The sequence below is a fragment of the Macaca mulatta genome, chromosome 14 (assembly GCF_049350105.2).
Source record: "Macaca mulatta isolate MMU2019108-1 chromosome 14, T2T-MMU8v2.0, whole genome shotgun sequence".
Classification (NCBI taxonomy): Eukaryota; Metazoa; Chordata; class Mammalia; order Primates; family Cercopithecidae; genus Macaca; species Macaca mulatta.
This window is the reverse complement of record NC_133419.1, coordinates 128803538-128829487: the sequence shown is the minus strand read 5'-3', so window position 1 is coordinate 128829487 and position 25950 is coordinate 128803538. Positions and strand designations below refer to the sequence as shown.

The window sequence follows — 25950 nt, the reverse complement described above, 5'->3', positions numbered from 1 at the left end:
CGCCTTTCTTCAGAGGAGGTTTGTTTCAGTAATGTAATTTAGAAAATCTTTACTGAGTACCTGCTGAAGATAAGCTATCATACCTGGCTTTGAGGATATATGGCTCAATAAGATACAGTCTGTGTTCTCAAGGAGAACATGTCAGATGACACAGGAGTCATTCAACAGCAAATAATTTTTTGTTTGTTGGTGTTTGTTGGTGAGGCGCAGTTCTAGGCTTTGGGTTGAAGCAGTGAAAAAACAAAGTCCTTGTCCTTAGAGCGTATATTCTAGTGATGGGAGAAATGGACAGAGACCAAACCATTGGGGTGGTCTTGGTGTGAGCCATGTACAATGCAGACATGAGGAGACTGCCTGGGAAGTGCCCACCCAGCGTTGACCTCCATCTGTTTGGAAGAAAGCTCCTGTGTTCGCCTCTCAGCAGAGCACAGGTGACAAGAGTGAGAACTTGTGGTTGAAATGGAAATGAGGAAGGAGTAGAAGGAAAAAGTGAAGTTCAACCTGACCCTCTTCACTTGCTGTGAGGATGTCCTTGTCACAGGCTCTCAGACCTGGAAAATGAGAAGAATGATACTGACAGATTGGCAAATGGAAGGGATTGCCATCAAGAGCATGTTACTAACGCATTGTCCTAGCCCACTGATATATATGTATTTATACTGCTCAGTTCTTAGCCTCAGGGCAAGGGACCAGAATAGCAGGGGATTTTTAATAACCAGCTCCTCGTTGAGACAGATAATGGGCCTTGCAGCTCCCAGACAAGGAAATATGACCCAAATGAGCAGGAATTTACTTGAAGCTTTACGTTTTTTAAAAAAGTGAGATTGTTGCCTTAGATTTGAGGAGCCTTGGGGGTCCCCTTAGGGGGTGAACATCCTTGGTGTGATTTGCTTTGTGGGCTTGGGAGCTCTCCAAGTTCCCACCTGGTATTTCTTCTTCTGAGCTTGTACCATGTTCTTCAAATCAGGCCTGTCAGTGTGTAGTAAGAACTGTCCTCTTCTCCAGAGGCTGAGAAGAACAAAGTAGTAGAAGGAAATTCCCCTGCAGCCGCCTGAGAGGGAGGGTGGAGAGGGAGCAGATGGCAGGGGGTGTAGAGGCTCCGTGCCATGGGAGATGGGTGTGTGGAGTGTGTGTGTGGTGCTCTCCCGCCCGCATGGTTCTGGAAAGAGACCTCCTTCTAACAGGGACCCCTCTGTTGTTGTGGCTCAGAGCTTCGACTTGAGAAGCATACTTTCCCAGTGATGCCACTGGATTCCTGATGTGTGACACTCCCGGGCAGCATCGTGAAGGGTGCTGTTGACTGCCTTGGAGATCCCAGACAGGGATACCATTGTGAGTCACATTGAACATGTGAGCTCCCCTTCCCATGACTGGCGCTATTCTTAGTACCGTTTTCTGCTCTGGGGGACAAAGGTCACTGGGACCACAGTCCATTTGGGTAGGTGGAAGGGGCTGGGCACAGGGATGAGGGGGAGTTGCAGGGGGAATGGAGGAAGAGGCTTTACAAGGTTAGGATATAAACTTGGAGCAAGGGCAAGGGATGGGGCCCTGGAGCCCTGTGGGGTTGGGCAGACCTCTGCTAAGCAGCACAGAATCACCTTCTAGAAGAGTCGTAACTGGGAGTGCTGGACTCATTCATTGTCTACACCAGTTTTGGGTGTAAGAACTTCTGATGGGCCTGGATGTGGGTGTCGCTGGCGGATCTGTGTAGCCAGTGTGCCTTCCAACCCCAGAGCTGCCTCTAAGCTTTGGGTTTCCAAGTGGCCCCGAAGTCCCCTCCCAGACCTGAAGTGAGGGTGATGACTTGCTGTGGAAACAGGCTCCTGTGTTAGCCTATCCATTGGCCCAGCCAGGACCTGAGCCCACCCCGGCCCAGTGTTTCTGGCTGGAAGAACGTTTCCATGTCTTTCCTAGTTCTCTTGCTCCCCACAACAAAAAGGCAGTTTAGGAGTCAGCCAAAAGGTGCTGGAGAGGAAGCTTCAGCGGCCATCATGAGCTCCTCTCACTTGGTACCAAAATGTGGGCTTTCTGAGGGGTGAGCCCTGTGTGTACAGGTTAGGCCGGAGTTTGCCTGTGGGGTTTCTCTGCAGGAATCGGGGGAAGGAGCCTGGAACGGACATCTCTGTTATGTTGACTGTCCTATTGTGAAGCCAATGGGAGAGAATTCTTCCCATTCATATTCCCATTATTTCTTTAGGTATCTGCTTTTCCTATCTATCCTCCCTCTTTTCTTGGGTGTAAACAGAAAAAAAGAGTTAGAGAGCTCTGCACCTAGGACTTGGGCTTCTAGGGCCTGAATTTAATTTTTTTTCATTCCTTTAGAACAAAGGAAAAGTCACAATGAGGACAAAAGTCCTCCGGCGAGTACTCACTCTGTCCCAGACTCACTGGGTCCTATACGCTGACATCACAGAGAAAGGGCAGGGCGGGGCATCTACAGCCTATGACTGCTTGACATTTCAATTTGGAAAATGCACTGGTAGAAAAGGAAAACTAACCATTCCGTCAGAGGTTCTTCCTCTGGGAGCTGGTGCAAACCACGGGAATCAAAGGTCCCCTCTCTGCATTGTGACTACCAAGTCCCAAGGGCAGGAGACTGCAGTGCGCTCCTGGGCCCTGTTTTCCAGCATGGGCAGATGTGCTGACTGCTCCCCGCCAAAGACTCATCTGGCGGAAGGATCTCGATCTTTCCATCCTTTTCCTCGGCTTGGTGACATGAGACCCTGTGCCCCAGAGAGATTTCAGATAGTGGAAGAGAGGCTAAGGTGAACACCGGGAAGAAGAAACAATGAAGTAACAACATAACGGCTGCCACAAGAGGATGCTGGAAACATCACCTGTGGAGGTGCAGGCGGTGGTGGGGGCTGGCACAGCCACTGGTGGTCAGATGACTGGGAGAACCGCTGGCTATCCCATGTCCTGCAACTGCTATGAGAAGTCAGGGAGAGAGTTTTTAAAGTCAGGTCCCCTTATCCCTTGCAACATTGCACTTAGGCAGTTTAGATGCCAGGCCTTTGGCCCCGTCATGTCCAGGGGGACAACGGTAGCATTGAGATGAAGAATCTGGGGCCAGGCTGCCTGGGTTCCAGTCCTGGCTGCTCCACTGCTGACCTAAATGGCCTCACAGTGTGTCAGTTTTCTCTTCTGTGAAGTGGTAGAAACAAATAGCACAACAGTTGCATCCACCCCACAGAATTATTGTGGGGAATGAAGGAAACGAGTGCAGGGTGTCACAGTGTCTGCAGCGCAGTAGGTGCCCCATCAGTCATAGTACTCCTTCGTTTTTCTCTGTCAGGATCTAAAGCAAACCCCTCTCCTCCGAGGCTTCTTTTACATAGCTTTGGGGTAGGTGGGTTTCCTTCATGTCTCTCTTCAGTCTCTAGAGTTATTGTGAGTTTCTCCAAGAAACCTATGCTGTGACCACGGCTCTGGCAGCTGCATTTCTGGAGAGCGATTTACTGTTTTACCTCTTTGTGTCTGTTAGGATGGCTTCTCAGTGGGTTCCTCTGAGAATGTCACGGTTAGTTTTGTGAACCCAGGCAGAGAATGAGTAGCTCACGCCTTTAGGCAACTCCCAAGAAACCTGCAAATGTCCCTGAGTTGAATACAAAATGGTTTTTACTGAATGAAAGTAGAAACAGAGGAAGCTAGGGCTTTACCAGTGCAGCCCTCTGGGCTGTTGTTCGAATGTTCCTTTATTTTGTAGGCATTCACTGAGTCATTTTATTCTGGAATACATGTAAGGTATTTCTTGCAAGATGGTTTTAAAGAGCTAATGGTCCATTCTCAGAAAGAGGAGGTAGAGCTATTCCATGTTTTCATATTCAGCGTGGCAAGTGCTGAGGAGGAGCCTTGGAAACCACCATTAGGAAGTTGTTACTGGAAGAGGACTTCCTTTGGCTGCGCGATGATAGCGCGCGTCAGTAGCTGTTTCTTTACTTCACTGGAGGTTGCCCTGGTCCTTTGAGTCTAAAGGCCTGGGTACTAGACCCAGCACCATCATTTCGCTAACTGTGGCTCGGAGCAAAGTCACAGTACTTTGCTGAGCACCTTTTCCGCGCCAACAGAAAGGAAGCCGAAAGACCGCTTGTGCTTCTCCTGACAGCAGAGGGTTGGGTGCGGATTTTAGGAACAAGCACAATGATGCATATGAACATGTCTTGTACAAATACGAGATTCCACAAGACATTACCCTTATAGATTATGAAGGCAATTTCTTTTTTAGATTGAGGGGGAACCTAAAGTTTGTTTCCTGTTAAATCTCAGTTTACTTTGGATCAGACAAATGTGCAACTCCGGTGAAAAATTAGAGCCTTAGTGAGCAGAGCTTTCCTGGATGAGCTGGAGCTTCCTGGGCTATCTCCAGAGATGTGGACTGGTTCTTTCCCAGTCCCGCTCTGCCCAGTTTATGTTATAAGGGACAGTGTAGACATGTAACAAGCAACACGGACTTTTGAACCCCTATTTGTCTCTCCACCTACACCTATAAATTAAGAATCCCTGGTGACATTGTCATTTCAAATGAGAAAGTTATCCTGAATGGAAATCGGTGTGAATATAAACCTTTTAGCATAGAATAAATTGACTGTCAGGGTATTGATGGCTAAGACAGAAAAGTGTGTGTGTGTGTGTGTGTGTGTGTGTGTGTGTGTGCGCGCGCGCGTGCGCATGTGTAATTTAGAATATACTGAACCTATGTAGAATTTCTGAGGCAGTCCCCATCTGACCTCTGAGGATTTCCTGGGTGGAAAGTTAATCCCTCAAATAGTAATGATGCTTTTTTTTTTTTTTTTTTTTTTTAGTTTGGGTGCTTTCCTGTAAGTGGACTGGAAGGGAGGGTGGTGGCAGTGGAGAGAAATATTATGACTGAGTAGATATTTAACATCTATTTCCTTGTGAGAGGGCCCGAAGATAGTGACCCTTCTTCCTCACAAATCAGGGGCCACAGGCTGCCTACCAGAGAGCAGTGCTTATGAGCCATAACTTCTGCTCAGAAGTGGCAAAGACGTTCATTCCTTCGTTAATATGTTTCTTACTTCTGAAGGCAAAAATAACGACTTAGTTTTTGAAGGTGTAAAAGATGATGCTACCTTAGAATACCCCAGAGGATAGGCACAGTATTCTCTTTCTAGAATTTGCTTAGCAATAAAAATGAACCAATCCTTAAGTTAATCAAAATAAGGCACTTGACACATTTTCTTCCATGCTTTTGTTTTATAGGGAGGCCTTTGTCTTTTCTATCTGTTAGAGCTCATAACACTTCCTCTGACATGTGCACTATCTGTTGCCTTCATTTTCTCCTGGCTGGATAGGCTGAGAGAAGAGGGATGTGGGAGTGCCGTGTGTGTGGGGATTAGCTGCGTAGAGTGCTGAGTATCTGGTGTAATGATTCACAATGGCTTGTGTTTCTAGGCAGTGGACCAATCCAGCTGTGGCAGTTTCTTCTGGAATTACTCACTGATAAATCCTGTCAGTCTTTTATCAGCTGGACAGGAGATGGCTGGGAATTCAAACTTTCTGACCCAGATGAGGTAAGGAAGGAGGGGCTTGCGAGTACTGTGCTGAGGAAGGATGAGAGAGAACCCCCTGGAAGGGGTGGTGTGGACCTGTATGACATTTTCCAGGACTGCGATTCCCAGCTCTGCCACTTGCCACTCCCGGAGCAAGCTAGGTAGCCTGTCTGAGCCCCAGTTTCATTATTTGGAAAATAGAGAAAATATCTACGTTACCCATTTGTCTTACAGGATTAGCTGATAGGAGGCACTAATGTGCCGGGCAGTAGGTCGGTTATCACCCACAGAGCTGCCTCCTGCGACTTAGCCTCTTCCCAGCCCCGTGGCTCTGTGAGTGTGAAAGGGGCTAGACAGTTCAAGAGGCCTTGGGAGATTGGCTCATTAGTTTCTTATTTCATTACACACATGCTTATGGAGTAGTGGTTCTGTGCCATGCCCAATTCTGAGGATAAAAAACAGTGAAGAAGAGAGACGACATCTTTGTTCTGGCAGACATGAGAAAATATTTGTGCCCTGGTATGGAAAGAAGCACTTCCTGTTGATGAAAGACAGCTCAGCTCCTCCACTTCACACTTGCCTGTTAGATTTCATGCCTGCAAAGCAAGGAGATTTTACTAATAATATGGGGAAAGAGGAGAGCGTATAGTGTGGCTTTTCATTTATTTTTTAAAGTCAAATATTTAATCCTATTCCACAGAAGTTCAGGGTCACTCTGTTTTCATCAACTTAAAGAATCACTGTGACTCCCATCCCCGCCCAACCCATGAAAAATGGAATTCAGAAGCGACAGGCCAGAAAAATATTTTCTATATGTACATGAATCTCAAATCATCTTACTGGAGCATCATGGGTCACCGTGAATGGGTATAGCATAGGCATACAAACATATATATTTGGTCTATCTTGTAGATTTTTGCCTACTCCTCTTTTATTTTTCTTTTTAAATTTCAGGTGGCCAGGAGATGGGGAAAGAGGAAAAACAAACCTAAGATGAATTATGAGAAACTGAGCCGTGGCCTACGCTACTATTACGACAAAAACATCATCCACAAGACAGCGGGGAAACGCTACGTGTACCGCTTTGTGTGTGACCTGCAGAGCCTGCTGGGGTACACCCCTGAGGAGCTGCACGCCATGCTGGACGTCAAGCCAGATGCCGATGAGTGATGGCACTGAAGGGGCTGGGGAAACCCTGCTGAGACCTTCCAAGGACAGCCGTGTTGGTTGGACTCTGAATTTTTAATTGTTATTCTATTTTTTATTTTCCAGAACTCATTTTTTACCTTCAGGGGTGGGAGCTAAGTCAGTTGCAGCTGTAATCAATTGTGTGCAGTTGGAAAAGGAAAGCCAGGACTTGTGGGGTGGGTGGGACCAGAAATTCTTGAGCAGATTTTCAGGAGAGGGAGAAGGGTCTTCTCAGAAGCTGGAAGGCTGTGGCTTGAGAGAGAAAGAAGACTAATGTGTCCAATCATTTAAAAAAATCACCCATGAAAAAGTGTCTTGAGTTGTGGACCCATTAGCAAGAGACATTGTCACATCAGAACTCATGAAACTGATGTAAGGCAATTAATTTGCTTTTGTTTTTAGGTCTGGGAGGGCAAAAAAGAGGTGGGTGGGATGAAACACGTTTTGGGGGGGATGCACTAAAAGCTGAGAACTATTTACCTATCACTCTAGTTTTGAAACAAAGATGGACTTCAGTGGGGAGGGGCCAAAAGCATTGTTGTGTTACAATTTATTTTATTAAATTTTGTGCCAGTATTTTTTTTTCTTAAAAATCGTCTTAAGCTCTAAGGTGGTCTCAGTATTGCAATATCATGTAAGTTTGTTTTTATTTGCCGGCTGAGGATTCTGTCACAGTGAAAGAAAACTGTTTATATAGACCCCATTGGAAAAGCAAAACGCTCTCACTGAGATCAGGGATCCCAAATTCATGGGACTTATATAAGAAGGACAATTAATGCTGATTTGGGTACAGGGGAATTATATGTGTGAATGTCATCTACAATTAAGAAAATATTAGTACATCCCTTTACTTACTTGTTATTAGTGGATTCTCGGGGTTTGGACTTAATGTTGAGCTAAGAAGCATTAAGTCTTTGAACTGAATGTATTTTGCATCCCTGGTTTTGGACCACAGTAAACGTAGGAGCACTGTTGAAGTCATGGAAAGGAGATCGAAGGAGGAAGATTGACTTGGTTCTTTCTTAGTCCTATATCTGTAGCATAGATGACTTGGAATAAAAGCTGTATGCATGGGCATTACCCCTCAGGTCTTAAGAAATAAGTCCTGAACGCATGTCGTTCCAAACTAACACTCTGTAATTTTTCTTTTATGTCTTATTTTCCAAGAATCATCCATTTTTTGCACCCCTCACCCCCAATTCTGTTATTCAGTAGAGAGAAATGTATGGCTTTCTGATTGGTGAGTGAAAGAGTAACTTGAGACATGACCTAAGTTGAAGAGTTTAGACTTGCTGAGGTTTAGAAGTGATGGAAATGAAGAGAGCATTTCAATAAAATGTGACTTGGCTGTCTTTGGAAGAGAAGTGCAAGGCTTTCCTTTGAATAATTTAAATTAGTCCGGTAGGATGTCAGGTGAGACTGTGTATGCAAAATGAATGGCACAGGTGATGCTAGGGCCTCATACTTGGGTCTGATGTCTTGGCACAGGGTAAGTAAAGGTTAATTCCAGAAGAGAGGAATGACTTGAAGGCAAAGGAAACAAAGGAAGGCGGTTCGGTGAAGAGAATAAGGTTGTCCATGAGATTTGAATAGATTTTTAGTTTCCCCAATGTTTAAATACAAACATAGTCAAGCAAGGTAGTCATCTTTCTGCTGGTTGTGAGGGGGAATCTGAAAATGGAGTTTTGGGGGAAAAGTCAACATCTAACTCGTGAGGAAAAGTGCCTAATACAATTAGAACCTCCCTCACTCTATAGTTGCCCCGTTGAAAGGACGAGGAGGAGGGGTGGTGTTTTTGGACTTCCGTGAGAGAAGGAAAGACATATTTCAGGTAAGCTTCTCAGGGCTGGCCCTTTTTGGGATTTGGATGAGAAATTGGAAGTACTAACTACTTTCTAGTGTATCTTTAAGAAAATTGATTGTTGTTTACTCCCAGATCCTCTTGCAGACGCAGAATTATCAGGAACATAGCTCTGTGATTCATGAGTGTACCCATACTGATGAATTGGAGCATCCATGTGGAAAGCGAAGGCAGAATTATCCCAGCTGTGTTATTTTGATCTTTTGGATGCAGGTGCCTTAATGAAGCTCTCAAAATATTTTAGGAGCTGCTCAGGGAGTGTTGGGTGGAACTGTTTGGACTACATTGTTTTCTCTTAGATTATGTGATTTTTGTTGGGCACTGGCAAAAGGTGTGTGTGAATGTGTGCATGTGTGTGAATGGTGTGTGTGTGTGTGTGTGTGTGTGTGTGTGTGTGTTTGCAGACATGCAAAACTGCAGCTGAAATAATACCTGAGATTTCTAGGTAAGTCTTTCCACATTTCAATAATGGGTAAGAGTAGAACCAAGGCCGGGTATCAATTATTGCTTGCTGTTTGCAACCAGGCATAAAATCACTTTCTCAAAGCATCCACCGTTCCTCTTAAATTTATGTTGGAAGCTCTCCTTCTGTGAGTGTAACTCCTGCAGTTCCTCTAGCAGATAAGATATAAGAAAGTGCCTCCTAGTGCTCCTCCGCCCGCTTGTTTGCTAAAATTCCCTTTCTCTCTAGGTCCACCATTTTCAGGATTTGTAGATAGTGTATTAATTAAGACAGCTTTGTCGATCTGGCCAGATGTTTTTTCTCCTTTGTCCAAAGGCCAGAGACCATCCCAGGAAGAGTGGTGGGTGGTTTATACACTGGAAATGTTGCGTTTATGCTTTTTAAAAACACATGTTAACTTCAGAGGAAGGATGGGCAAATCTGGTCTAGCTGGGTGAAACCCTTATTTTCCCAGAGATGCCTTAGCCTTTGTCGGTTTTGGCTTTAGGGTTCAGAGTCACTTTTGTTCCCTTCTTCATTCTGGGGAGGGACTTCCCTACATAGAGCCCTGATTTTGTGGCTGTGGGGATCGGAGGTAGCATTCAAAGATCAGATGTGCTTTTCCTCACTTTGGAGATGAACACTCTGGGTTTTAGAGCATTAACCTGCCTAACCTTCATGGTGAGAAATACACCTTCTCTCTTCTAGTCATGCTGTGCATGCCGCTTACTCTGTTGGGGTCTATATAAATTTGTTGAACTCTTACCTACATTCCAAAGAAGTTTCAAGGAACCATAAATATATGTATACATATGCATATATAAAATGTATATATTAAAATAAAATTATCAGGAATACTGCCTCAGTTATTGAACTTTTTTTTAAGAATACATTTTTTTTTAAGCTGAGAAGTATAGGGATGAAAAAGATGTTATATTGTGTTTGACTATTTTCCAACTTGTATTTTCATATAATTTATATTTTTTAAAAGCTGAAAATTTAGAAGCAAAATGAAAAAAAGGAAAAGCAGGTGCTTTTTAAAAATCAGAACTGAGGTAGCTTAGAGATGTAGCGATGTAAGTGTCGATGTTTTTTTTTTTTTTTTAAATGCAAAAAAATTCTTATGGCGGAGTTTTTTGTTTGTTTATTTTAGTAGCTGATGCTGGCACATCATTTTGCTGGAGAGTTTTTTATATACTGTAGCCTGATTTCATATTGTATTTTAAACTGTGTGAAATTAAAAACAAAGAATTTCATTCATAATGCTGTGGCTTTGGCTTGATTCTTTCTTGTCTGGATCATGTATTAAAGCAGAACAAATCAACCAACCAGAGGCAAGCACAGAGGGATGCAGTTTAGTCTTTCTGATCTCACTAGCTCAGGACCATTGGTGATAAAGATTTCCTAATAAGGTGAGAACTATAATAGAAATATAGGGAAGTCATCAAACATCCCAAACATTGAATATATTTTGTCATCCTTTGTAGAATGTCCCTGGCCTTGTCAGACCTAATTTCTTCATGTCTGAAGGACTAAGAGCCATGTGAAGAAAATTTTTAATGACTCAACAGATAAACATTTGATTTCAGCTAGGTACCGTTCCTGATATGAATACAGAAAGTTGAACATCTTTAGTGGATCCTGTGGGAAAGGAGCAGTATTCTTGTGTCCACCATTGATAGTAATTTTGCTCTGTGGCAACTTGGGCCCTTCACATCCATCTCCTTGGCCCCAACTCTTTCACTGGGGCTGAAAATTGGGAATGATAATATCTGTCAGAACCCCTAGCAACCCATGCCATAAATAAAATCATATTTATAAGTGCTTTGGAGGGGACTGCTTAGGAACACATCGTGCATGGTGCTTATTCCTTGTTGCTGAAACTGTAGAAGGTGGATGTTTTTAATTAACACCAACATTTGCAACATGAATCCCAGCTCACAGCTGGAAAGTGAATTTTTGCTGAATTGTTCACAAAGAGAGCTCTGTTTTTGGAAAATCTGTTTCTTCAGGCCTGGAGCTTGAGGTTTGCTGAGTACACGTTAAGCACGGACTGTGTGGTCTGGTGGTCAGGGAGCAGGACTGGCCGCGAAGAAGCCTCCAGCCCCTGAATCCTGGTCAAGCCACTAACATTTACTGGAGACTTTGGGAAAAATGGCTTCAGGTCCTTACATTTTGTTTTTAGTTTTCAACTGCAAACCTGGGCAAAGCCATAATTCCTGAGCCAACCTGAGGCCACATTTGAACTCTTCTGAATAAACAGCACACAGAGAATAGGTTTCTGCTTCAGGCAAGGATTCAACCAGAGAGCTTTCCTTCAGTGCCAAGTTGCTGTTATCCCTCCAAGTACCTGACTTAATGCTCACCAGGGTCAAAGATGCAAGATGTACTTGAATGAAATCAGCTTAGCCCTACCCTTCTCCCACTAGGAGCTAGAGTTCAGATGAGGAACCCTCAGGCAACCGGGCTATGGTGATTTATCTTAACAATACTGCTGAGACCATGGTTGAAGCTGCAGTGGTGGAGGTCTGGAGGGGAAACTATCTTTCAAAGCAACTGCACAATTTGGGAAGACGGGCAGGGTGAGGATAGAAGGAGACACAAGGGAAAGTGGAGGTGATGATCACACTCTGTAGATTTGAACAGCTTTCAGGAGGTGATAGGATAAGAAAATGAACCAAGTCTATTCTGACTCGACTGCTATAACTTTGGAGCAAGCTACAGCACCCAAGACAAAAAGAAAAAAGAGTGGATCGGCAGAGGTGTATGAATGAAATGTAACTATTTTAACCTAAAAAGGGAAACGATTGTGATTTGTGCTTTGGGTACAATAAGGCAAACAATGTGAACCAGACGTCACACACAGGCTGCTTCCATGCCATAGAGATGTGCACTTCGGCCTTCACAGTGTAGGAAACCCAAGAGAAGAATGTACTGTAGTAGGGTAATGGGATGTCTTTGGATTCTAGCATATTGCTTCATAGCAACCACCATGGGCACTGAACTGAAGCTGCTTCCTTTAGGTGCATATCAGTCTCCTATTTTATCTCTCACAGGCCAGGCCCACACATTGACATTCCTGCCTTGTCCCTGTAGAATTTAATTTTGTGACCCCTGTGTAGATATCTATCCACATTCCAGGTTTATTTGGCATGAAGCTCATTTTATTCTAGAGCCTACAGTGGAAGAGAGTACAAGAGGTCATCAGGTTCATCAGAGAACCATCTGACTTCTAAGCCCCGTTCTTTCCATGACGCCGTATTGCTGGCCTAGAACTCTGAAAAGTCTCTTTTGATGATGCTGGCTGATGGCTCACCAGCTCTGGGAGCCACAGGCCTGGTTACTAAGGGGTACATTTCATACATCAAATACGGGACAAGGACAAAGTCTTCTTTCAGTAAGTAAGCCTTTACACTTCCGTACTGCTTTTTGACCTCTGCTTTTCCCCAGGGGCTGCTCTGGAAGGTGGCTTGCGACGCAGTTCTAGTTGTACAGAATCCCTTCTCTGGCTTGTATACAGGGATCCTTGACCCTCCTCGTGGCTGGATTAAGGACCTGGCCCTTGCATTTATGGGCATATTGGCTCGGCATGCGGCTGGCATCTCCTTACTCTGTGAGATGCCCCCATGCTGTGAGAATCCTCACCTAACTAACAGAAGAGAAAAGCATTCCTCCTGGCACTTTTTGCAGTGAGGCAGAGATTTAAGGAGGCTGATAAAGGCGGTTGTTGATCAATTGGTGAAAATGCCACAAGGTTTGAAGTTGAGGGAAAAAAACTTTGATGAGAATTTAGAACCCCAAATGAGGGGTAAAGTGACTCTGGCCTCTTTGTCCCTTGGTCAGTGCCATTTCCTGGTTTATTCAATGTTCCAATCCCTCTCCCGGTTTCTACTTTCCTGGCAAATGCTTCTGCCCTGGGAAAGCCAGTTGCATCAGATTGCCTGGTGTATCTCAACGTCCTGACATCCAAAGTAATGATAGCGATGATCATCTGCCCACAGCAACCTAGGAAATCAACAAGGGCCAGCCAGGCTCGTGACAGGCTGCACAATCCCCAAAGCCCGTTTGAGTTTACAGTCCTATCTCTAATCTCTCTTCCCTGCCACTCAGGCTCTCGTGCTCTCTGGACCACAGCATTTCTACAGAGCTTTGATATCAGGTCGGCCCTGGTCATTCCATGTGATACAACTTAACAGCACAAGGATGTTTTCAGCAGGCTCTTGTGGGAATTAGTGAGGGTCAAGAGAGAGTCACGACCTTCTCTCTCCACTCCACATGGTCAGCCTGAGCCGCTGGCCCTGGGCGGTAACAGGCTCTTTTTAACCTTTTTATAGGCAAACCTACAATTTCAGCTGTGACTCTTCTTACACCTTGTCAAAGGCTGTCCCCCAGATGTACCTAGAAATAGCACATGTCCAGGTATACTCAAAGAAGTGGCAACTGTCTTCGCAAGCCTGAAAAGCTAATGATGAGTGCTGGGTTTGGTCTGGGATTGCCTCTGTTGGAACAAGGATATTCCTAACTTTAGAAGAAGAGATGGGACTGGGAGCTTCCAGATGGTTTTCGAACTGTGTTGTGTTCATCAGAAATAGTCATTATTCTTACAGATCTCAGGGGAAGGCAAGTTCAAAACTTCAAGTGTGACTGAATTGGGGGAATCCCTCTGCCAATCTGCTTCTCAGGTAGACCAACTTTGTTCCATTTGTTCTGCCTTCCATGGGAATAAGGAAGTTTGCAAATACAGTGCAGCCAGTGCACCTGTAATGTGAGATGCTTATCCGTATTTGAGACAAGGTAAGAATGACGGTGAAGACAATGACCAGTATGACCAGTGTTTAGGGGTAACAGATATTTCATTCAAATATCTGTTTTCTCTATGGCCAAGTTTTCATCATGATAGCACAGAGCTGTGCACATGAGCCCAAGGGGATATGTTTTCTTCACTGGCTCATCATGGAACACCGGCAGGCTGGGGTGGGTGTATGAACTCAGCAGGGTATGGATGGAAGGCTGTACTAACTCTGAGCACAGATTTCCCATTTAGAGCAGGAAGGGCCCGGGTGTGCCATGCGCATGATGGTGGCATGTGTTAGCTGCTCTAGGAACCCGTGCACGTGGCCTCTGAAATCTCAGATCAGAGCCCTGATCACAAATTCCAAAGAGCCTTCTTTCTGCAACTACAAGTGACAGTCCAAAACCTGAAGCCCAGTCCAGAAAGAAAATTAAAATAAGAGTGACCACACATTCTGGTGTACCTGGAATCGTTTCAGAGTCCCTCCCTTGTCCTGGCATAATTACTCAGCAGTTCCTATTGGTCCCATGATACTTTACATGGTCTCCTAATTAAACCCAATAATGGCCTAGAGAACGATGAGATGAGGAGCAAATGCCAGAATTCTAAAATTTCACATTTTAGAGTCAAAAGAGACCTTAAAGATCATCTGGTGCAACCTCTTCAATTAGGCATTCATGAATTCAAGGTTTAGAAAGGCGAGAGGACTTTCCCAATGTCACCTCATTAATGATGGCACTGGTACTGGAATGCAGACCTCACTCTTCCCTCAGCACTGTCTCTAGTCCCATGCTGTGCTAAATTTAATCCAATTTCTAGGCAATGCATCCTGGTTTAAAGCTGATTCTAGCTGATTCAGTATCGATCACGATAATTATTTCTATTAGTTCTGATGGACATAAGAATCTGCTGAATAATGGTGCTTAGGCTGGGAACGGGGGACTAAGAAAGTTGGATCATTGGGTGGTGGGAGGCCTTATCTTTCTCAGTTTGCAGAAACTGAAAATGCAGAGTCACTGACATCTCAGTTTACGGAACTATAGGATGTTATATCTAGAAGGTGCCCTACATAGTGAAGCCACCAAGCAAATTTATTCAGAAAACAAACATCCATTGAGCATATGCTGTGTGGTTGGCATTGGGTTCAGTAGCAGGGAAACCATAAGGAAGAAGGTAAACACTTTTTCCTTCACTCCGATTCTAGTAAATTACAATTTATAGACAAATAAAAGGGTAATACCATCCAGTGAAGTAACATTATGATTTGACACATAGGAGGAACCTAACCTGAAGGAATGTGTGGCCTGCAGGTGAGTAGCAGGTAGTTAAGTGGAGAGGGAAAGAGGTTCCGGTGGTGGGGAATGCATGTCCAAGGGCTGAGAGGTGAGAAAGTGTGTACACTGATGGAGAAACTGGAAGTAGTTTTATGGATCCAGAGCACAGTGTGCAAAGGTGTGTGGGTGGGAGGAGAGGACAGCAAGAACGGGTGGAGATGATCCAGGGGCCTGTGGGCTGTATGAAGAGTGACGTGGAGTCCTGAGGCTCTTCCAGCAGGCTAAGTCACATGATCCGACCTGTACTTAGGAAAATCATTCTGACTGTGGAGTAGAACGTGAATCAGAGCCAGACAAGGGTAGAAACAGGGAGACCAGTTGGAAAACTGTCATGCTCAGAAGAGATGCGTACAAGGAAGCAGCAATGGCACATCAGAGAGGTGTGGAGAACATAGAATCACCAGCCCTGGGTGACTGGTCGGTGTGGATGGGTGGCAGGCACTGTGCAAGGGCGTAGACCTTGGGTGGCATGCAAAGGCAATGATCAAAGTCCCCGTCCTTGGTCTCAGTATCATCAGAGTGTGGATTTCGGATCCAGAGAGAACCTTAGAGGTGTAGTCCAGTGTCCTCATTGTATAGATATAGGGTTTCAGGTTAAGGGAGTTTCAATGATTTCCGTGAGATCACATTACTAACCGGTGACATAGGCAGAATTAGAATTTAGGTGTAGTAATTCTAAATCCTATGCATTTAACGAGGGTTGGCAGCTCGTTCTTCCAAACACAAGAAAGAAATAGCCTCTTCCTTTCAGCCCTTCTTCCCTCCTTCTGTCTCTCTCTTTTCATTCCTTCCTTTGTTCATTTGTTCATTCCTTTCTTCCTTCTCCTCGTTCCTCTGGGGTTAGAGGAATGTGACAGACCTCCCTGCACGACAGCCATAGGCCCTCTCTTCTGATCAGGATCTGTCTCTCCCAGGAGCCCTGGCCATCTGCCTCCACGGCGGCTGTAATTGGAAAGAAAGAAGGTGTTCATTTCTCTATTTTTCTGCTCCAGCTACTGATCCTCAGTTTCCCCCAGAGCTGTGTGAGCCCCCTTTGCCAAGCAACCTCTTCACATTATTTCTGGAATCCTGTTTCGGACACGGGACAGAGCAGGTGTCTGTCTGACTCGTACTGTCACACCTTCCAGCCCCAGTTCAGCATTTCCTGCCACTTCTGTACCTCGGTCTCACACTCCTTCTCCTGGGCTGATGGCCTCCTGCTTTTTAAAGAAATCTTTTGTATTATTCTAGTCCTTGGTGATTCTTCTCTCTCTCATTCATTCCCTTTACTCTCCATCTTGAGTCTCCTCTCTTTGTGTCTCACATCTGGTATTCCTAGAGAGGAAATTTGATAAGCTGAAGAGAAAAGGCAGTCACCTTTAAGACTGTAAACTAGGTTTTAAATCTAAAACCAGGTTTTAAATCCTGGCCCTGCCATCGTTGAGCACTGTGATCTTGGGTAAGTTATTTGACTTCTCTGTGCCTGGCTTTTTTCATCTGTGAAATGGGGATAACAGTACCAGCCTCGCAGGACTGACACGGTGATTGCCAATTCATCTGTGTTGGGGCTTGACATTTCGTAAGTGCTATGTAAATGGACACTATTAGTAAATCTGAAACTACAGTTCAAGAAAGTCTTTTTCTCCCTTTTTTGAGAACTATTTTTTCACTGGACTCCTGGAACAAGAAAAAGACCTCAGCCTTCAGGGCGAGGACTCTGGAGGGCCTGTCTGAAGAGAGAGGAGTGTCTGTTCCCCGCCCTCAGCCCTGGACGGGCTCTGGTGCCAAGGCCTCCCTGCCTGCTGCGGCCCTGCTTGCTATTGCAGCTGCAGGTGGGCAGAGCGGCTGGCTCCGGGCGTGGAAAGGCGAACGCTGTTCCGGCCAGCTCCAGGACTCAGCATTTTCCACTACTCCTCGCTCTGTTTGTTTTGCTCTTTGGGCTGCCCCCGCTGAGCGGGGACTTCTGAATGATGTCCAACAGCAACGCCGGGTCTGCCCGAGGTCCTCGCCCACTCTGGAGCTCCCAGCGCCTCGCGTCTCCTCCCGTTGGCAGGCGGAGGACAGGGGGCCCGGCCGGCCCATGCAGCGAGCTCTCTCACAAAGTACCATTGTATGGGGCCGGTCTGTGGGAGACAAATGAAAGGGATTTCAAAATCAACAGCAAGTTATTTTTATCCGTGAAAGGGCTGAAATGCCTTTCTTTTCCATCTTGGAAAACAAATCTTAAGGGACCATTGTGCCGCAGAGTGTTTTCATTTACTCTGGTATTTGAGCATTTAGGAGAGAGGCTTCTGGAAGACCTGGACTCAGAAGGAAAGAAATCCAGAAAACTGGGCTGCTGCAGCAGACGCACCCCCTCCCCTAGGCAGGAGTCCCCCGGGGATGGCCCAGAACGCAGCCCTAGTGTGGCCCCATGCTTTCGTGCCTTTCTCTTGCCCTCCAGAGTGGGCACCTCCTTCCATCCACCCCACCCACCAGCTCCCCCATTCACTGACCCACTTTTCTCATCCAAAATCTTAGCCTTCTGCATCTGAGTGGGGTCCAATTCAGGAATATGTGACTCCTTCCTGCAAGGTAGGAGTCTCCCAGGCGGGGAGTGCCCGCTCCAGGAACTGCACAGAATAGAACATGAGATGAGAGAAGAAACCATTAGAGCTTCCATTCATAGGTACTTTCCATCTAAAAATGGGAACTACGTTTCTAGGTACTAATACTGAATGTATATATAGATCCCGGTACCCTCAGACTCCCACCAATCATTTGCATCCATGAGAAGCTCTGTGAGGAAAGTGAAGTTCTGCAAGGTGGGTGGGGGAGGTCCTACTGGAGCCCTGATTTCTCTTTTTGCATATAATTACGTGTGTGTGTATATATATATATATATATATATATATATATATATATATATATATGTTTGTTACATAGGTAAACAGGTGCCGTGGTGGTTTGCTGCACCCATCAGCCCATCATCTACATTAGATATTTCTCCTAATGCTCTCCCTCCCCTGACCCCCCACCACCCGACAGGCCCTGGTGTGTAATGTTCCCCTCCCTGTGTCCATGTGTTCTCATTGTTCAACTCCCGCTTCTGAGTGAGAACATGTGGTGTTTGGTTTTCTGTTCTTGTGATAGTTTGCTGAGAATGATGGTGTCCAGCTTCATCCATGTCCCTGCAAAGGACATGAACTCATCCCTTTTCATGGGTGCATAGTATTCCATGGTCTTGCATAAACACAGCGAGTCAATTTACAAACCATATTATCTCATTTTAACCAAATCACATTTACAAAATGGAAAAATGTCTTAAAATAGCTTCTGTAAGGAAACTGGAGATTGTTGACAATAGGAGCAATTCAGGCCCAAGAAGGTAAGAAAAATGCCATATCATTTCTTCTACTCCTGGAACAAATTATTTGCCAGCCGTGTATTAAAGCTAAAAAAAAGTAATTTAATTAGGTTTCACAAGATCTGGCCAAAAAATTTTCCAAATCTTGAAGACTACATTAAACATGGATATATATTTATTGTCATTAATGACAATTAGTGCTGTGGGGTATTATATTACCAGGCAATGCTAACAGATATTAGCTAGGGCATGGAGTTTATAAATAAATAAATATGCCTGTATTGAAGGTGGTTCTTAAAAATATTTACGATGGGAGTATAGGGTCAGAAAAGTTTTGAAATGACTGCTGTAAAGGAATATCTGCTGAGGGCCAGCAAGATTTTTGCTGGTGGTGGTGGGAAAACCCCAACGTTTGCAACCGGTAAAAATCAGAGTTTAAATTCTGACTCTACCATTCAAGTTGAATTTACACACTCAGTTTACTATGTGACTTTGGGAATATATGTAACTTCTCTGAGTCTCAGTTTCCTCAAAATCACAATAGTGACACTTACCCCACTGATCTATTGTGAGGATCAGTGAAATACTTTCTATTGAGGGTCTAGGGTAGAACTTGACATGTAGTAAGCAATGCTCAAGAAGTGTTTGACTTATCCAGTCTAACCTTGCTTCTGCCGGGAAGCTAGGGAAGAGCCGCGGGCTCAAGATGAAGCCCATTCTCGGCAAAAGTCTGCTGGTGGGCCTGGGGAGCTTCCCTCATGGCTGAGAAGGTCAGCTTGTATTTTCTAACACATCACTAACAGCCTGTTCTTGGCTCTAAGAGGAGAGGACTATGTGTATGTGTTTAAAACCACTTTGGGTAGGCCTTCCTGGTGGCTTCCTAACCAGTATGAAACAAACGGTTATATGCTGGTTTCAGTCCAGTTCCCAGCAATCTTTTTTCAAAAAACGTTTGTGTCAGAAGGTATCACACAACAGGGCCACAGTTGGCAGGAATTAGCCCCCCATTATGCAACTGAGCCAAAGGTCTCAGAAGTAAATGAGCCATGGAAACTTAGAACCCCCTACTGAGCCTGGAGCCTGGTCTCTGCCAGAACATTTGGACAGCCAAGCTATGCTATAAAAGAGGAAAAAGTCGGTGTGTATGTATTGGAGGGATGGCGTTCAGTTCTTCTAGTTCCTTTCCCAGGCTCCCATTTTGCACACAAGGATACAAGAAGGATGCTGAAGATATCCAAGCGTGAGAACCTCCATCTTCCCCACTACCAGCTCTGATCCATGTTGCTGCTCAGACTGGGATTCATATTCTCTGGAAAAAGCCTCATGCAGGCTCTGAGAGAGCACCAACCAGCTTGTACATATGGAGGTCCTTACCTCTCAGACTCCCCATTCTCAGCAGTGCTTCAGGCTCCAGCCTTAATCCTAGATCCACTACCCCCCTGCAGTTGGTCCTGGGAGAGATTTTTGGGAGTCAGAGGCTCCATTCCAAGCTGAAAGAACTTGATCAATGAGTGTTTCCTTCACAGTTGTCAACTGGGAGATGAAGGAAAACAAATGAAGCTGTTAAAGCCCAGAGCTCAGAGTACGTTTTCGAAATGGAAAGAGACTCTCTTTACAAAGAAATAGCAAAAGAGGAGTGATCTGGTCTGACTGCAGGGTCTTACCTGAACACAGTTCACAGGGAAACTGCTGTGGCCCGTTGCTCTCTGGGCAGCCTCATGGGTGTGCTCTCCCGCAGCCCATTCCAAACAGGTGACCAACCTGTGAGTCAGGCTTGCCTGGGCTGGAGGCAGCTGATACAGGGAATTCACCGTTTCCATTCCTGTAACCTGACAGCGTTGAACTTTGGTCTCTGAGGTTTTACTCCAAGAGGGGACAAAACAACCCTTGTTTTTATAACTTGCCTACAGGTTATAAGGAAGGAACACTTTTCTTCCCTCTCTCACCATGCTTGATCTAGTTTTGTTTTGTTTTGTTTTTTTGGATTTTCTCTGAGCCACCCACCTCTTTCCTTGTCTCAGGTCAGACTTTCTTGGGTTTCAGATTAACTGTGCTTGATTTGTGACTCTGACATTTGGATAATTCACTTTTCCATTTTAACAGTTAACTCCCAGAATCCAATGTGCCAATTCCTATGCTCATAGACAGTAATATATTTCTGGGATTCTTCCATCCTGCCAAGCATTCTTTACTCTCTGAATATCAGAAATCCATCTTGAGGGCTTAATTCTCTTAGAATCAAAATACCGACTTCAGAAGCAGGCAGACCTAAGATCAAATTGAGGGTCCTTGGACACGTAACTACAAGTCTGAATCACGATTTTCTCTTTTGCAAATGGGGTAGTACCTACTTGATAGAGTTGTTATATTGTTTAAATAGAATCATGTAATAAAGTGACTTTCAAAGGACCTGATACATGGCAAATGCCCAATAAACATTCTACAAGGTAGAGAGTCCCCTTTAAATGGTTTCATTAAATATTAGTTTTATGTATTTTTAGAAGATTATATATATTGAAAATTTACATAACATGAAAATATTCAGAAGCCAATTAGAAAACTACCTGATATTCTTCACTATTGAAATTTTAGTATAAATCTTTTCAGCACTGAATTATGTACACATATATTTGATACCAAACTTGATTTTTATTGAGGTAAAATGAATATAATAGTGATATGCACAGATTTTGAGCAGTTTGATGAATTTAATAGGTATATTTGTATAAGCAATATACCAGAAAATTCCAATATCCACACCCTACCGTCAATCACTATTCTGATTTCTTTTGGCATAGTTAGTTTTGCCTGTTCTTGAACTTTGTAATTTATGGGCATTAGATATAGTACTGAAAGGTTTTGCCTCAATAGTAAAGCAAAATTAGCCCTAGGCTAAATACTGTTCTGTTCCTGCCAAATAAAGCTTAAAAGCAAGACTCGAAAGGGTCAAACTATTTCCAAGTAACTTAACTCAAGGGTATTTTTAGGAATACAAAAATATCCAGCCAGTCCACTATGTCTGGCATCCAATAAAGAGTTACCAGGCATACAAAGAAGCAGGAAAATATGACCCATAATGAAGGAAAAAATCAGCCAGTTGAAAATTTCCAAGAAATGACACAGACGATAGACTTAGTCCACAAGGAATTAAAAGAGAGTAACAATTTCACACGTTGAAGAAGCTAGAGAAAAGACCGAACATGCCAAATGTGATACAAAAGACCCAAGTCAAAATTCTGCCGTTGAGAGCTATATAACATATGACATGAAAGATACATTGGATGGGATTAATGGCAGATTCAACACTGTGAAGTCCTAGCAATGAAATGACCCTTAATAAAGCACACATAAAATAAAGAGTGAAAAGAAAAATGAGCAGAGTGTCAGTGAGTTGTGGGACAACTCTAAGTCTCTGAATAAACATGCAGTTGGAGTCCCCAGAGAGGCAGAGTGTGTGATAGAAAAAAAAAAGGAAACTTTATTAATGGCTGAAACTATTCAGAATTTGATGGAAACTATAAACTCACCCATCTAAGAAGCCCCACAAACCCCAAGCACAAGAAACATGAAAACAAAATATGCTAAGTACATCAAGTTTCTTAAAGCCAGTGATAAAAAATAACTCTTAAATGTCTTAAAAGATAAGATATTTTACATACAGAAGATCAAAAGAAAAAATAAAAGATTCCTTGTCAAAAACAATTCAAGGAGGAGGATAGTGCCCAACATCTTTAAAGCAGTGAAAGTGAAAAAAAAAACAGGCAACCTAGAGTTCTATACCTAGTGAAAATAATCTTTTGAAACAAAGACTTTTTCTGACACAAAATATTAAAAGCTTTTATCACCAGCAGAACTACACAAAAAGATTATAAAAGACATATTGTTTTCTTTTTTTTTTTTTTTGGCATGGTCCCATTTTTTTTTTTTTTTTTTTTTTTGAGAACCACTTCTTCTTTTTTTTTTTTTTAACTTTTTTATTTGTTTTTATTTTTTATTATACTTTAAGTTCTAGGGTACATGTGCACAACGTGCAGGTTTGTTACATAGTTATACATGTGCCATGTTGGCGTGCTGCATACATTAACTCGTCATTTACATTAGGTATTTCTCCTAATGCTATCCTTCCCCTGCTCCCCACCCCACTGCAGGCCCCCATGTGTGATTTCCCCATCCTGTGTCCAAGTGTTCTCATTGTTCAGTTGCCACCTATGAGTGAGAACATGTGGTATTTGGTTTTCTGTCCTTGAACTCATCCTTTTTTATGGTTGCATAGTATTCCATGGTGAATATATGCCACATTTTCTTAATCCAGTCTATCATTGATGGACATTTGGGTTGGTGCCAAGTCTTTGCTACTGTGAATAGTGTCACAATAAACATACTTGTGCATGTGTCTTTATAGTAGCATGATTTATAATCCTTTGGGTATATACCCAGTAATGGCATTGCTGGGTCAAATGGTGTTTCTAGTTCTAGATCCTTGAGGAATTGCCACATTGTCTTCCACAATGGTGAAACTAGTTTACACACCCACCAACAGTGTAAAAGTGTTCCTATTTATCTACGTCCTCTCCAGCATCTGTCGTTTCCTGACTTTTTAATGATCACCATTCTAACTGGTGTGAGATGCTATCTCATTGTGGTTTTGATTTGCATTTGTCTGATGACCAGTCATGATGAGCATTTTTTCATGTGTCTGTTGGCTGCATAAATGTCTTCTTTTGAGAAGTGTCTGTTCATATCCTTTGCCCACTTTTTGATGGGGTTGTCTGTTTTTTTCTTGTAAATTCTGGATATTAGCCCTTTGTCAGATGGGTAGATTGCAAAAATTTTCTCCCATTCTGTAGGTTGCCTGTTCATCCTAATGGTAGTTTCTTTTGCTATGCAGAAGTGCTTTAGTTTAATTAGATCCCATTTGTCTACTTTGGCTTTTGTTGCCTTTGCTTTTGGTGTTTTAGTCATGAAGTCCTTGCCCGTGCCTATGTCCTGAGTAGTATTGCCTAGATTGTCTTCTAGGGTTTTTATGGTTTTAGGTCTAACATTTAAGTCTTTAATCCATCTTGAATTAATGTTTATATAAGGTGTAAGGAAGGGATCCAGTTTCATCTTTCTACATATGGCTAGCCAGTTTTCCCAGCACTATTTATTAAAAAGGGAATCCTTTCCCCATTTCTTGTTTTTGTCAGATTTGTCAAAGGTCAGATGGTTATAGATACATGGTGTTATTCCTGAGGTCTCTGTTCTGTTCCATTGGTCTATCTCTCTGTTTTCATTGCAGTACCATGCTCTTTTGGTTACTGCAGCTTTGTAGTACAGTTTGAAGTCAGGTAGCATGATGCCTCCAGCTTTGTTCTTTTTGCTTAAGATTGACTTGGCAATGCAGGCTCTTTTTTGGTTCCATATGAGATTTAAAGTAGTTTTTTCCAATTCTGTGAAGAAAGTCATTGGTAGCTTGATGGGGATGGCATTGAATCTATAAATTACCTTGGGCAGTATGGCCATTTTCATGATATTGATTCTTCCTATCCATGAGCATGGAATGTTCTTCCATTTGTTTGTGTCCTCTTTTATTTCATTGAGCAGTGGTTTGTAGTTCTCCTTGAAGAGGTCCTTCACATCCCTTGTAAGTTGGATTCCTAGGTATTTTATTCTCTTTGTAGCAATTGTGAATGGGAGTTCACTCATGATTTGGCTCTCTGTTTGTCTGTTATTGGTGTATAGGAATACTTGTGATTTTTCACATTGATTTTGTATCCTGAGACTTTGCTGAAGTTGCTGATCAGCTTATGGAGATTTTGGGCTGAGATGATGGGGTTTTCTAAATATACAATCATGTCATCTGCAAACAGGGACAATCTGATTTCCTCTTTTCCTAATTGAATACCCATTATTTCTTTCTCTTGCCTGATTGCCCTGGCTAGAACTTCCAACACTATGTTGAATAGGAGTGGTGAGAGAGGGCATCCCTGATAAAAGATATCTTTCAAGCAGGAGAAAAATGATATCAGATAGAAGTCTGATATACTGAATAGAATTAAGAGCCTTGAAAAAAATTATATAGACAAATATATTTTCTCATTTTAAACATTTCTTTGAAAACTTGATTTTTTTAAAGCAAACACAGAAACAATGTAATATAGGTCTTATTACATATGTAGAAATAAAATGTATGATAACAGTAGTATAAAATTTTGGAGACAGAGAATGGAAGTACATTGTTGAAAGGTTTTCTAATACAAGTACAAAGTGGTATAATGTTACTTGAAAGATAACTGTGATAAGTTAAAGACATAATCAATGACCCTATATCAACCATTAAAATAATAAAACAAAGGAGTAAGAAATATTTTTAAAAGTATAATTAACCCAAAAGAAAGCATAGAGGAAAAAGGGAACAAAGAATAATAGTTGGAATAAATAGAAAATACTAGCCAGCTGGTAAATTTAAAACCAATCATATACATATTCACATTAAATACAAAAAGTTTAAACCCTTCAGATTCAAGTCAGAGGTGTCATTTTGGATAAAAAGAAAGACTCAACTATATGTTACCTACAAGGAATGCACTTTAAATACACAAACACATTAAAATAAAAAGATGAAAAATTATATACAATGTTAATAGTCATCAAAATAAAGCTAATAAGGCTATATTCATATTAAAAAGTAGGTTTTACAGCAAATAAGATTACCAGGGATAAAGAGGGCCATTTAATAATGATATAGTAGTCAGCTCATCAAGATGATATAACAATCCTAAATATTTACACACATAATAACTGAGCTTCCAAATACATGGAGCAAAAACTTAAGGAAAACAAACATATTCACAGTTATAGTCAGAGATTTCAGTAATTGATAGAACATATAGACAGAAAGTCCATAAGTATTTAGAAGATTTGAATAACACTATTAACTAAATTGACCTAATTGACAATTATAGAACATTGCACCCAACAACAACAGAATATACTTTATATTCAAGTATTAATGAAATATTTCCCAAGAGAGACCAAATGTTGAATGAGAAAACAAATCCCAGTAAATTTAAAAGGAGTCAAGTCACAGAAAATCTGTCCTGCAGTGACTACAATGGAATTAAATCAGAAATGAGTGTATCAGAAAGATACCTGGAATACTCCAAGTAGTCTCAAGATAATATTTATAAATAACTCATGGATCATGGTTGAAAAAATCAAAAGAGAAACTGGAAAGTATTTTGAACTCAATGAAAATGAAAACAAAACACACAAAAAAATTTGAGATACAGCTCAGGCAGCACTTAGGGGAACATTTATAGAACAAACAGGCTTCATATTAAAAAAGAAAAACATCTTCAAATTAATGAACTCGGTTTCCACCTTAAGAAACTAGAAGAAGAAAAGCAAATAAAACCCAAAGAAAGGAAAAGACATGAAATGATCAGAGCCTAAATAAATGCACTGGAGAACAGAAAAACAATAGAAAAAAAAATCAATGAAATCCGGAGATGGTTCT

General features: G+C 42.7%; 2 protein-coding genes across 11 annotated transcripts in view; one reads left to right on the top strand and one right to left on the bottom strand.

The window, feature by feature from the left end:
• The window catches only part of ETS1 (ETS proto-oncogene 1, transcription factor), a 127986-nt gene extending 117722 nt beyond the window's left edge, over positions 1-10264 (top strand). For all 7 annotated transcript variants that reach the window (XM_077964646.1, XM_015116086.3, XM_015116087.3 and 4 more), the window contains 2 exons: positions 5413-5531; positions 6465-10264. In XM_077964646.1, coding sequence (XP_077820772.1) covers positions 5413-5531; positions 6465-6680 — 335 coding nt within the window. In that variant the 3' untranslated portion in view covers positions 6681-10264. The remainder of the gene's footprint in view (positions 1-5412; positions 5532-6464) is intronic.
• A 4601-nt stretch (positions 10265-14865) lies between these two features.
• Positions 14866-20390, bottom strand: LOC114672440 (uncharacterized). 4 transcript variants are annotated; one of them, XR_013404384.1, is made up of 5 exons: positions 20117-20241; positions 19827-19985; positions 17602-17718; positions 16287-17229; positions 14992-16069 (listed from the first exon to the last, which is right to left on the bottom strand). XR_013404384.1 is itself a non-coding variant. In XM_077964641.1 (4 exons), exons 2-4 carry the CDS (start codon positions 19840-19842, stop codon positions 16868-16870), a joined length of 495 nt encoding a protein of 164 aa, XP_077820767.1. In that variant the 5' UTR covers positions 19843-19985; positions 20117-20241; the 3' UTR covers positions 14866-16867. The 4 variants fall into 4 exon arrangements, 2 of the variants coding, with proteins under 2 accessions (XP_077820767.1, XP_077820768.1); XM_077964641.1 differs by having other exon boundaries at positions 14866-17229; XR_013404385.1 differs by lacking the exons at positions 17602-17718; positions 19827-19985 and having other exon boundaries at positions 20117-20390.
• Positions 20391-25950: the final 5560 nt, after the last annotated feature.